We start from the raw sequence: 13,651 nt of genomic DNA, 5'->3' as shown, positions 1-13,651 counted from the left end.
TGCCTCTAGGCACACACTTCTCTCCCTTTTTTATAGTCCAGCAGTGTGGTCCTCAAAACATTTTGCGCATTGGTGGATTATAGCCCCAGCCAGGTCCTCAGCTCTGAGGCATGCTGGGATATGTAGTCCTGTAGACTGTCTATGCAGCACTTGTTCATGTTTCTTGCTTTAGTTAGGGGTGTTACATAAAGTAACAAAATTACCCTAAATCTAAGGCCAAAAAATAAAATACTGTAGAGTTTTACATGCCAAGTGAAACATGCTACAATACAAAAGAGGTATAATTTAATCCATGAAGAGCAGGGTACAAAGTACAAAAATATATGCAATCTGCCATGTTTTGCACTTTGTTCTCTGACCTGCAGTTGGTCTCCTACACTTTGCCCCATCAACATTGCGCTGTAAACATGGCATGCCTCTCATGCACAAGTTAGGGGTGTTGGTGGGTGCCCTATGCCAGACAGTAAGAAGGGGCTGCTTTATACCCACTGACACTGGCTCTGCACCTTATACCAGATTTTTTTCATCCAGTGCAAGCTGCAAAACACAGACAGACCCTTTAAAGAAATGCTCTGCCCCTTTGTGCTCTTGCCTTCTGCCAAGGTTCCAAGTAAATTACCCATAATAACTCTAAATGTAATGAATAGAAACATGACCGTGCCAGACAGGGCCATATTTTCTATACTGGGGCCAATGTTTAAGACAATGCTGTCCAAATTCTGTGGTACTGAGAGATGGGATTTTTCCAGCCTACGTGGTGGAGGGCCGATAATGAAAGCCAGTATTGACCATTCCCTTTTTAAAACTGCAATAACGTTGAACAACACCCATGTTAGTACACAAGATCTTAAAACCATACTCACATGGTGGTAGCACACTAGAAAACCAAATGGTTGGTGCTCACTGCAGGGATCTCACTTATCACTCATATGTGAAAAAATGTTTGCCATATTGAGATATACCCTTAAATCCATATGCCTCCTCTAACCCTGGGGATAGAACAGCAACCCCCAGGACATACTTAAACAACTTAGCGACCCCCTTACAAGTATTTCCAATTGCTTACAATCCACCACCAGGTTTACATGCAGAGCAGAGTATGACACACACAGGCAGCATAGGGCAGGCAGAGTATGGCACACACAGGCAGAGCAGGGAAGGGCAGGAGACAGGGAAACCATGCAGGGAATTGATCATGACTACTCTAAGATGAACAGCATGTACTGTACTAAGTACAGTGACACAGTGCTAGTGCTACTCGTACTGTCTGAGGTGTGAACAGGTAACAATGTGGGCATTTACAGTCTTAAGTGTGAGTAATACATGGATCTTATGGGTCAGTCTCTTACAGGTGTGAACAGTGCAGGGAGGATAATGCAGGGCTTTTAGAGTCTAAATCTGAGTTGTGAACAATGCAGGGGCAAATTAATCTCAGTTCACACATGGGAAGGCCTTTGGGCCGCCAGTTGGACAGTACTTTTCTAAGGGCCTTTTTTTTGCTGTATTTTAAATATACAAATACTCCCTTGAGCAGTGCTGAGAAGGCAAAATATTCATTTACATTAAATTCAATTATGGTAGTGTTGGGTCTAGGAATGGGTAACATGGTGCTTTAGCCTTTGGCCTCCCTTAACTAAAAGGAAAATACAGCGAGCAACTTCATCCAAGAACAGAAAGCTTGTCAATATACAGTAAAAAAAAAAAATGATATATGCACTGAATACAATTTTATTTTTTAAAACATTCTTTATTACATTTTTTTAAAAAACATTTAAGGAAATAAAACATATATATAAAAAACTATTTTGTCAATATAAAGAATAAAAAATGACAAAAACAAATGTCATTTTTTTTACAAAAAGTAATTTTTTCCAGTCTTGATGAATTTATCCAAGGGGGATTCCGTGGAGGGCTGCCATCGGAAACCTAGTTTTTCTGCCCCTGTCCCTCGCTCGATGGCTGCCCTGGTTCTGTGTTTCTTCCAAGTAGTTGCTGGGATCTGTTTGTATCCTATCACAGAAGAATTTCTTTAGGCAGTTTGGTGGTTTCTCAGTGTCCACCAATTGGTCATCTGCAGATGGTGGATGTCGATCTGTTATTCAACTTCAACATTTTCTTCTTTTAGCTTCAATGGTTTGCTAGTATGAAATATTGTTCATTGTTAGTCATGAAGCAGGTGTATACATAATAATTTACAATTTAATTTTTTTATACTTTCAATTTTTACCATTACATGTTTTATGTCATGTGACTTTTTCTGCTTATTTAATGGTCAGCTAGAACTATCCAACAATAACATTGTCTCCCATCTCACCTTATGGGTTTCACTCCTACATGTGGCCTAGTTCAGTTACCCACACCCTAACAGTCTATGCCTTTGTTATTTGAAGCCAGAGTATATTGTTTGCATAGGACAACAGCTAGTTACAGATTATGCGAATGACAATAAGAATAAGATATTTTTCTTACCTCTCTGCAGATGCTTCATAATATTCTTCTGTACAACCCTTTGATTGCCTATATCTGTGATGAAAGGGTGTGACGAGCTCTTTTGAAGTTTTTGTTTTGTGTGCTCAGCGCCGCTCCGTCATTCCTAAATCCTGTTCCGTATTGAGCTCCCAGGGACCCTCCTGCCATGAGGGAAGGTGAGAACCTTGTCTCAGGCAGCAGTGAGCTATACCAGGCGGTAGCCCCAGGGTTCCCTCAGCGTCCTGTGTCAATAGGTTTAGCTTATTAGCTACTAAACAAACTGACACACAATTCAACCTCGCACCAAACCCTGAAATGTCATCAAGGGGTAAGGGGGAAAAATAATTTATTTTTATAATGGAAATAGTTAAACTTTGCTGTAGTTCATCAAGCAGGCGGCACTAGGTCCACCTGAGAGCCTATATAAGACAGTGCCTTGCTGGCGCACTTCCGCTTTTGGCCTGTAACATCTAGAAGCAGCATCAGACCAAAGTGGTCAGACCCTTGTGCGAGGTTAGTAACTTAAGGGCTAGCTAGTGGACAGAAATGGCAAGTAAGTTCACTTTAGGAATGAAAGTTAGAGAAGGCTAGTGTGCATGGACAGCCTGTTGTCCCAACAAGGATTAATAGTTTGGGCTAGAGCCCTGAGGTGACTGTGCACCAGGGATTTAAGTGTTCAGGTGTAGATTAGCGGAGATACTACGGAAGAAGCTTGGGCATTGTATGTGAGGTCACAGCAGAGAATCAGGGGTAAAAGCTCCTTAGCAGGAGGCCCCATTACAGCTAACAACTCTCCTGCCAGTGCTCCTACAGGACAAGGGCCCTGGAGGCAGGGGAGATCCTTGCCATTTTGCTGCCCCCATGCGCCCATTTTTCATTGCCGTCGGGGGCGGTGCACGTCGCTAGTGCAGAGCACTCTCTGCACTAGAAGAGTCGTATTTCCGGGTTGAAAACCGGAAATTTGGCTGTTAGTTATCAGGAGCAGCATTTTTGCTGGCCCTGGTAATCCAGGGGGGAGCTGCCACCTGAGTCTCAACTCGCCTCATTGGTGGAGCGGCCCTGTTTACAGAACTGGACAGCACATGCCAGTACCAGACAGCATGCTTGCAGATACGTAGGCAGGATCAGCTTGTGTAACTCAGAGATTCCCAGGTTCTGCTATTTAGATATCCAGAGAACAAACCAAGTCAGTACATCTTGAGAAGATGTTTGAAAAGCAGCAAGAACATATCATAATTACTGTGATGTTGGAATCACTCCAGCTGACCGACAGTTACACGGCAAATAACTGTTTTCTTAGCTGGAGATTTAGAAGAAGCAGGCAAAAGTGAGTCTGCCCTGATGACGTTATTCAGTGTATGAGAATCTTTGTGCCTACAATCTTACCAAGATTAATATCTTATATCCCAATCTGTGCGTGACTTCTATGATGCTTGAATACTTTCTGAAGGGGTATACCATATTACTTGCTGGATGAGGAATAAACGTAGTATAGTCCCTGTTTTTTCCCATTCTGCTCTTATTTATTTATGGGCTTCTTTCCTGGCGGAGATCTGATTTCCTGCCTTTAAAAGAGAAGCAAACCCTAAAAATGAATATGGCCAGAAATGCCATATTTTATATTAAACTTTTTGGACCAGCCTAAAGGTTCAGCAGCTCTATAGTAATAATGATTCCAGCCTTTAACGTTGTCACAGGAGTTTCCATATTGGATTTTGTTAGGAGTGTCTGCGGCACGCACATGCTCAGTGGGCTTTGAGCAGCTAAGCTTAGGGGTTGTCACAAATCATCAAGCAGAAAATGAGGTTTGCTTGTCACTGATTCTACAGGGCTATTTATTATAGTCTTATGCTAGGTTTCTAAACTGCCATGTACCAATAATTATTTACCAAGCTCTCCTTATATCGAAATTGTAGTTGCCTTGAGCTGGTACAGAAGCCCAAAACATAATGCAGAACATTTCTACACTATTTTCTTTAGTTAAGCCTTGGTTCTCCTTTAAAAACAAATCTGGTCTTTGTTGGGGCTTTACTTTAAAGGGATAAAGGGATGTCATGGGAAAAAAAAAATTTTTCAGAATGAATCAGTTAATAGTGCTGCTCCAGCAGAATTCTGCACTGAAATCCATTTCTCAAAAGAGCAAACAGATTTTTTTATATTCAATTTTGAAATCTGACATGGGGCTAGACATATTGTCAATTTCCCAGCTGCCCCAGTCATGTAACTTGTGCCTGCGCTTTAGGAGAGAAATGCTTTCTGGCAGGCTGCTGTTTTTCCTTCTCAATGAAGTTTTTCCTTCTCAATGTGTCTCAGTGGGACATGGGTTTTTACTATTGAGTGTTGTTCTTAGATCTACCAGGAGCTGTTATCTTGTGTTAGGGAGCTGCTATCTGGTTACCTTCCAATTGTTCTTTTGTTAGGCTGCTGGGGGGAAAAGGGGAGGGGGTGATATCACTCTTACTTGCAGTACAGCAGTAAAGAGTGATTGAAGTTTATCAGAGCACAAGTCACATGACTTGGGGCAGCTGGGAAATTGACAATATGTCTAGCCGCATGTCAGATTTCAAAATTGAATATAAAAAAATCTGTTTGCTCTTTTGAGAAATGGATTTCAGTGCACAGTGGCATAACTAGATATTACTGGGCCCCAAAGCAAATTATTTTTCAGGCCCCCAAAATGTTTAGAGGTTGACTTGTTTCTCCAATATTTATTGAAATTGTATATGAATTAGGGCCTCATGGGGCCCCTATACCTCCTGGGCCCCCCTGCAGCCGCTGGGTCTGCTTCCTCTATAGTTACGCCCCTGTCAGTGCAGAATTCTGCTGGAGAAGCACTATTAACTGATTCATTTTGAAAAAAAAATTTTCCCATGACAGTATCCCTTTGATATAATATATCAAATATAATAATATATAATAATTTTGTTTTGAGAAGCAACACACTATCACATACTTACAGCGCTAATAGTTCCAAAAAATGGATGAAGAATCACACCATATAAATGCCTTCCCCTACTTGCCTGTGGCAATTTTAAAGTTGTTCATAACTTTTCACATGAGGCACAAGGCAAAGTATGTAGCTTGCATGAGAACAAAAGAACTCAGAAAATATATACAATTGCGAAACAATATGAAGGGGGGACTGGATAATGTGGATAATGATGGTGAAGAATTATTACCCTTTTTAGTGCCATAACAGGTGCTTTACACAAGTTGCTTGTCACTGCCCCGGTGGAGCTAGCAATCTAAGGTCCCTATCACATTCACATATACAGTAGTAGGGGCAACTTTATCAGAAGCAAGTTAACCTGCCTGTATGCTTTGCACTTATGGGAACTACCCCACCATTCATCCCGCATCTTCCACCATCCATAATGAGCTACAGTAGAAACCCGAATTTACGTTTTTTAGGGGACCAGGGAAAAAAACATGTAAAATACGGGAATTGTAAAATAAGGGAAATCTATTTAAGCCACTTATATGTAAAGTATTCCAAATTCTATAACAAAAATCTGTACCCTTTTAAAATTTTAAATTAAAGACTTGCATTTCTGTTGCGTAGTTACGAATTCCCCCTGCTTGCGCAACTCTTGCAGTATTTTGTAAGCTAAAGTAAGTGGTATTTTGAGCTTAAAATGAAGTGATTTGCTAGGGAGAGGCTTCATAAAAACTACGCAATATGCGGGTAACGAAAAACGTACAACCCGGGAATAGAGATGCATTACAATTGGTGGGACTGCAAAAAAATGGCGTAAAAGGCGGGATAACGAAAACCAGGGACGTAAATTCATGGTTATACTGTACATTGATTCTTTCTGAGAATGTTTATCTTCTATATGTAAAGCAACATAGAAGCTTTCTGAGCTTTCTGCCCACTGCAATTTTTCCTCTGTTTCAAATGAACGTGGGTCGTTTAATCTTTGACTCTAGCGAATGGCCCCCATCAGGGTTTGCACTGTGATGAATGCTGGAAATGAATCTCTCCCCAGTTTCTATCAGTAATCGGTGTTTGTAGCTACTCAAGGGCAATTTCTTTGACAGTCAACCCACTGCTGGCTTTTTTTTCTTTCTTTTTTTGCCAGAAACAAAATTGTGTGACCTTATGGATTCTAAGCAATCACATTAATGTAGTGCAATGGGAAATTCATCCTTTGCATGTTTGATACAATTTATCCAAAGCACTGAAACGGTTAAGTAAATATTGACAGTTTTCTATCTGCCATGAGAATGACAGTGTCTATAACACAACAGAAGCTTTGGCTGCTGAATCCTTTTGTCTGTGAGTGACTCCTTGAGATAACAGTGGCAAGAGACAATGCTTTGAGTCTGATGGGGAGACGTGTGCCGCTGATTAAAGAGTTGTGAGACAGTGCACCAGCTGTTGCAGATTTTTTTTTTTGCAAGCGATCTTGCTATTTTCAAGCTGTTTACCCTTGAGATGCAGAAGAGCAATCTGACACAGAGTCTGATGTGAGCATCTGCGTAAGGACCTGGTTACTGAGCATGCCCAGTGCTGTGAGAATGCTTCCCTCGGCCATAGATTGATTGAACTTTGTACTTGCAAATGTCACTGAATACATTCTGACCAGGATTCCTTATATTCTATAAAGCTCTCTCCCTTCTTCCGAGAGCCGGGCTGGATTCTCTCCCTGCCAGAGCCACCTTGCTGAGATATTAGGGCTGGAGATGGATCCACCTAAAAGAAGAAACATGATTAGAAAGGGAATATTTTGGAGCACCTCTTATTTTTAGATACTTTATTTTTGTGTTTTTACATGGATATTTTTTATTACGGCATGAATGCATAAAGCAAAAACACAGCATTTCCCCAGTCACTTCAATTGAAGTTTCTGTGTCAGGCTGGTAGCAGCGTGTGAGGGAGGATGGATAGGGAAGGGACCAAGATTCTGAAATGCTTTCCTTCCTTGCCGGGAGCTGAGGCTGGGGACTATTACTGATGAAGGCCTCTTGGATCAGGCTTCTAAAAAGAGCCAAAGGAGGACGACTGAAGAATTCAGATATCTGTGTAAGCACATTGTTTCCATTCTTACCTGTGCAGAGGGGAATTGCTGCTCCCGGGAGCAGCTCCCCATCCATAGAAGCCTTAGGTAACATAGATAGATAGATAGATAGATAGATAGATAGATAGATAGATAGATAGATAGATAGATAGATAGATAGATAGATAGATAGATAGATAGTAGGATAGATAGTAGGATAGATAGTAGGATAGATAGTAGGATAGATAGTAGGATAGATAGATAGATAGTAGGATAGATAGATAGATAGATAGATAGATAGTAGGATAGATAGATAGATAGATAGATAGTAGGATAGATAGATAGATAGATAGTAGGATAGATAGATAGATAGTAGGATAGATAGATAGATAGATAGATAGTAAGATAGATAGTAAGATAGATAGTAGGATAGATAGTAGGATAGATAGTAGGATAGATAGTAGGATAGATAGTAGGATAGATAGTAGGATAGATAGTAGGATAGATAGTAGGATAGATAGATAGTAGGATAGATAGATAGATAGATAGATAGATAGTAGGATAGATAGTAGGATAGATAGATAGATAGATGATAGATAGATGATAGATAGATGATAGATAGATGATAGATAGATGATAGATAGATGATAGATAGATGATAGATAGATGATAGATAGATGATAGATAGATAGTAGGATAGATAGTAGGATAGATAGAGAGATAGTTGGAAAAATAGAGAGATAGATAGATTTTAGATATATAGATTATAGATAGATAGATTGATTGATTGATAGATGTTTAATAAAGATGTAATATACAATGTATGCTGGTTATGGCTGATCCCGGGAGCAGCTCCCCATTCATAGAAGCCTAAGGTACTTCCAAAGCAATAGAGATAGATAGATAGATAGATTAATAAAGATGTAATATACAATGTATGCAGTTTATGCTCTCTAGATACTCTTACAGAGCTGTGAAATAAGGAAATGTTGACCGTGGGGAAGAGTATCTTCCCTAGTAATGCAGAAACTGCATCTATATTTATGACCACACTTAGAGATGTCTCGTGTAATTGCTGAGTATAGAACAGGATGACCCGAGAAGGAGGACTGGACGTAGTGGAACTCTCTAAGATACAGACAAATCTAGTAAATAATAACACACATCGATGAGGAACAGCTTTTAGCAGGCTGTGCTTAGGGGATTATAGTTCAGAATTTACCTGCAGGCTGTCATAGAAATCTACTAAACAGGGAATGGAGAATTTGGTCGCCCAGGGCAATGGGACTGTTACCTAGAGATACTGTATGAGCCTGCTGGGCAAATAGTATTGTTTGCAAAGCACCAGTCTGCTCCATGAAGGGCTCATTTTCAGACTGCAGGGTTGCAAACCTGGTTATACAACACGGCACTAATCACACTGTCCTATGGGAGGAAAATTATAGACTGTGTGATAATAGGTGTATTTATTATGTTGATTCTGCTGTCCTCTAGCTGTTGCTGAACCCAGACACCCAGCATTCCATTAACAGATAAAGGCTTTCAATGGATGCTTGATGTAGTTCAACAACATCATAGACTGTCCTCTATATGGACATCTCTGCTTTAAGTAGTTTATGTTTGGGGTCCACATTGACACATTCTGATGTAAACATCCGGAAGAGTGATAACTAACTGTGCATTCTGGGAGTCATAGTTCAGCAAATTAGCCAAGACTGTAAGCTCCAATGAGCAGGGCCTGACACTAGCAGATGGACACAGCATTGCCAAACACCTTGTCTGCTTTAAATAACTGATCATAATCATAACACATAACACTGTTACTTGTCCGCTTATTCACCCTGTGCAATATTCTTATTAATGTGGACTAAATCTGTCTGGAGGAAATCAAAGGAGAATGTAGAGAGAAAGACAAAAGCTTCTCTCTGTTCAAAACAACAGGATTTTTACTTAAAAGGGAACTATCGCAAAATTGAAAATGTAATATAAGCTTCATCATACTGGAATAAGAAACTTTCTTAATATATTCAATTAAATATTCGGTATTGTTTCTGAAATAAACAAGTTTATATTCACTATCCCTCTCTCAGCATCTGTTTTTCTTCATTCTGTCTTCATGCAGAAGTTGTGTGTCAGATATTTATTGACCGTTAGATCCAAAATATCTTATAGGGGGGCTCCCTTTCCTAGCGGATGTATTAGAGCTCACTCAAATAACTGATTCCAGTGCAAACAAAATCTAACAAAATAATTTCCTTTTGCACAAATTCTGCATGTAGAGAGACAGGATTTGTGGTGATATTAATAGAGTGAGCTCTTATACATCTTTTAGACTAAAGGAGCCCCCTATTAGATATATTGGATCTAACTGTCAATATCTGACACCCAACTCCTGCAAGAAGAGAGAATGAAGAGAATCCAATGCAGAGAGAGGGATAGTGAACATAAACTTGATTATTTCAGAAACGGTACAAAATATTTAATTGATTATATTTCCGTATGCTGAAGCTTATATTAAATTTTAATTTTCTCAATAGTTCCCCTTCAACCGGCCAAAGCAACGTGATAACCCTAACTAGGTGCCTCTCCTACCAGTAATAGTTGATCCCCTCTTTCTCACCCTAGGGTTCGGCGGACTCATATACCAGCCGCCCATCCGATTCAGATGTTTCTTTGGAAGAAGACAGAGAAGCTGTGCGAAGAGAAGCGGAAAGACAGGCCCAGGCCCAGTTGGAAAAGGCTAAGGTATGGCATATGCTGGGTCTCCTCTTGGTTAAAACCATTTAGGGGCCGATACCCTTCCTTGGAGATGTGCTGTTTGGCATTCATGTGATGCTTACAGAATGTATTGCTTCAGATTGTTACTGTCACAGGCTAGAAGTTTGTTAGGTTAGATTGCCAGCTGTCATGCACATGCATGGTCAGGAAATGGTTAATAAGAATGTATTCTTATATATGATGTTGTCACAAAAGTGCTCCTGTCCTTAAAGGAAAACTATACCCCCCGAACAATGAAGTTCTCTATAAATAGATATTGCATAAAAAAAGCTCATGTGTAAAACCATGCTTCATGTAAATAAACCATTTTTATAACAATATACTTTTTCTAGTAGTATGTGCCATTGGGTAATCATAAATAGAAAATTGCCATTTTAAAAAATAAGGGCCGCCCCCTGGGATTGTACGATTCACTGTGCACTCAACACACCATACTTATAGGTCACATGAGCCAATTAAAAGAGAGAGTTCTGTCTTTTGCTTCCACACTTCTTCCTGTTACAGTTAGTGTTGTAGTATTTCTGGTCAGGTGATCTCTGAGGCAGCACAGATAGAGTCACGAAATGGTGGTTCAAGGCAAGAGATGTAAAAGGGCAATATTTACTTAAATATATATACCAGTTTGGTAAGATTCGTTAATATGCCACTTAATATGATATAAATCTGTTGCTTAAATATTCATTTTGCGGGTAAAGTTTTCCTTTAACACCTGCTCAGGTGTTAAAGTCCTCCACCCAAAAGCTTTTTCACAAACTAAAACAAAAAGTCATTCTAAGCAGATTTCCTATTTACATTTATCAAACATCACAGTGGTTTAACAATTATTTGGAAATGTCATTCCACCCGAAAGCAGTGTTCTCACTTATCCCTTTCTCTTGACGTGGTCTGACCCCTGAAACTGTGTAGCAGAAGTCAGTTCTCCTCCAGGCCTGTTATAGGGGGGCCCTGGTCACCAATGATTTTTTTTTAACTTGTAAGGGGGGGGCCTGACCACCAATTTATTTTTAAAACAACTTTTATTGAGGGCCCTGGCCATCCATGGCTTTTTATAACTTGTATATGGGGGGGGGTTACAGTTTGTAGCGCTGATGTTTGTGTGGTCCTTTAACAGTGTGGTGGGTGGGATCTGGGGTGGGGCTTGGGGGCTGGGGTAGGTGGGGCCCAGAAAATTTTGTTGCGCGTGCCCCTGTGATTTCTAATGGTGGCCCTGCTGGCACCCCGGTATCATTATGCCCTAGCTATGTGCCTCTTCTGCCTACCCTTAGTTCTGGCCCTGGATGCAACACTGGGATGATTAGGGGCTTTTTAAAGCATGTTTTTTAAATTGCCCTAAAGACCCCCCTTTGCTCCCAAACCTGTGCAGGGAGTTATTTTGATTCTGCAAAATGGCCCATAAATACCATTGTCTTGTATAGGCTGCACATAAGTAGGTCAGTTAATGTTAACTATAAATTGCTTAAGGGGGTTATTTACTAAACTCCGGAAGCAAAAATCACCAAAAATTCATGATTTTTTTTTATAATATTGGACTTTTAAAAAATACAGAGTTTTTCGGAATTTATTAAACCCTGAGGATGGAAAAGTCTGAATCTGAAAATCCGGCATTTCAGACCTGTCGAGATTGCATATAAGTCAATGGGAGAAGTCCCAATGATTTTTTGATGTGCGCTGGGTTTTGTGCAATACCCCTAAGTTTTCTGAGTTTTCAGAGGTTTCGGGTGAAAATTCTGAAAAAATCGTGAAAATAGGATTTTTTTCACGCAAAGCAAATTTTCGGAAAAATGTAATAATAAATAATCCGAGCGGATTTGATTGGAGTTTGTAGCAGAAATTATTGAGATAAGATAAATTCGGATACATAACCCCCTTAGTGCATGTTACTGGAGAGGACCACTTTTTGCCCAAGTTTTCACATGGGGAAGGTGCAAATCCAAGGCAGTTACTTTGAATTTAGAGCAGTTACTCTAAGGGGCAAATTTACTTATGGTCGAATATTGAGGGTTAATTAACCCTCGATATTCGACTGTCGAAGTTAAATCCGACTTCGAATATCGAAGTCGAAGGATTAATCGCAATTCGTTCGATCAAACAATCGAAAAATCGTTCGATCAAATGATTAAATCCTTCGAATCGTTCGATTCGAAGGATTTTAATCCATCGATCGAACAATTTTTCTTCGACCAAAAAAAGATAGCAAAGCCTATGGGGACCTTTCCCATAGGCTAACATTGACTTCGGTAGGTTTTAGGTAGCGAACTAGGGGGTCGAAGTTTTTTTTTTAAAGAGACAGTACTTAGACTATCGAATAGTCAAACGATTTTTAGTTCGAATCGTCCGATTCGAAGTCGTAGTCGAAGGTCGAAGTAGCCCATTCGATGGTCAAAGTAGCCAAAATAAGGATTGACATGACAGCATTATAGTTATTGTGCGACATTATGTGACAGACAAGAGCCCCACAGCAAAAACTTTCCCCATTTGTCAACAGTTATTCAATGAATAGGGCTTGTGCTAAACATACTTTTTGCTTCATGTTTTCATTAGAAAACATGTATGTTTGTTGTTTCTTGTACTGGGCAAAAGAAAAGAAAAAAAAAGAAAAGTTGCATTCTACTGTCCTTAAGAGCATAGTGAAAGCAAATCAGCAGTCTACTGAGTAGCCCTCTGTATAAACAAACTCCGTCCTTCCGCTCTTAAGGGCATGGACACACATGCGAATCTTGGCTGTGCTTTTTAAAAAGTTGACCACGGTGTAATTACGCTAGTGGCATGTGCCATAGCCTAAGCTTGAAACCGCTAGCTTATTTACACGTTCTAGTGTATATCCTGTGTAAAGCTTTTATATATATATATATATATATATAATATACAGTAGAACAATATATTAATAGAACAAACAGGGTTCATTACAATAATACAATACAAATAAATGCAAAGTACAATGGCATTAACAATTAAGAGCTAAGTATTATATATTCAATAGGTAGGTGGTTCCTGCCCCCTAGGGCTTACACTCTAAGCTCATATTGCATATTTTACAGTAGATGGTACTTTATTCCCTATATCATTTGCTCTTTACTGGGACAACCTGGATTTAAATGTGTAAACAAGAGAACAGAATAGACTGGTAAATACTTGCCCAATCAGTAAAAAGGTTGATAAACTGATATATAAAATATGGGATGCCAGGAGGCTTTCTTTGAGATCAGTAAATCTAGCACAGTGTTGCCATGGGAATGTGACTTAGTGATGTTGGCTTCAGTACTTGGACAGACTTAATATAATATTTATTACCTCTGGCATACCTGTCAGCTCACAGGCAGGGGGAATTACATGTGGGCCATGGCTTTATTTTTATTCCTCACATCGACACATAAAATGTTCTCCTCCAGGTAGCGGAGAAGTTT

General features: G+C 39.7%; 1 protein-coding gene across 10 annotated transcripts in view; it reads left to right on the top strand.

The window, feature by feature from the left end:
* The window catches only part of cacnb2.S (calcium channel, voltage-dependent, beta 2 subunit S homeolog), a 186,561-nt gene that overhangs the window by 99,438 nt on the left and 73,472 nt on the right, over positions 1-13,651 (top strand). For 7 of the 10 annotated variants that reach the window (XM_041567433.1, XM_041567429.1, XM_041567434.1 and 4 more), the window contains one exon: positions 10,095-10,214. In XM_041567433.1, coding sequence (XP_041423367.1) covers positions 10,095-10,214 — 120 coding nt within the window. Of the gene's footprint in view, positions 1-6,943; positions 7,496-10,094; positions 10,215-13,651 lie in introns of those variants that run through there. The other 3 variants (XM_041567437.1, XM_041567432.1, XM_018269120.2) reach the window with 2 other exon arrangements.

This window comes from Xenopus laevis, chromosome 6S, assembly GCF_017654675.1.
Source record: "Xenopus laevis strain J_2021 chromosome 6S, Xenopus_laevis_v10.1, whole genome shotgun sequence".
Lineage (NCBI taxonomy): Eukaryota > Metazoa > Chordata > Amphibia > Anura > Pipidae > Xenopus > Xenopus laevis.
This window is presented reverse-complemented; position numbering and strand designations above follow the sequence as displayed.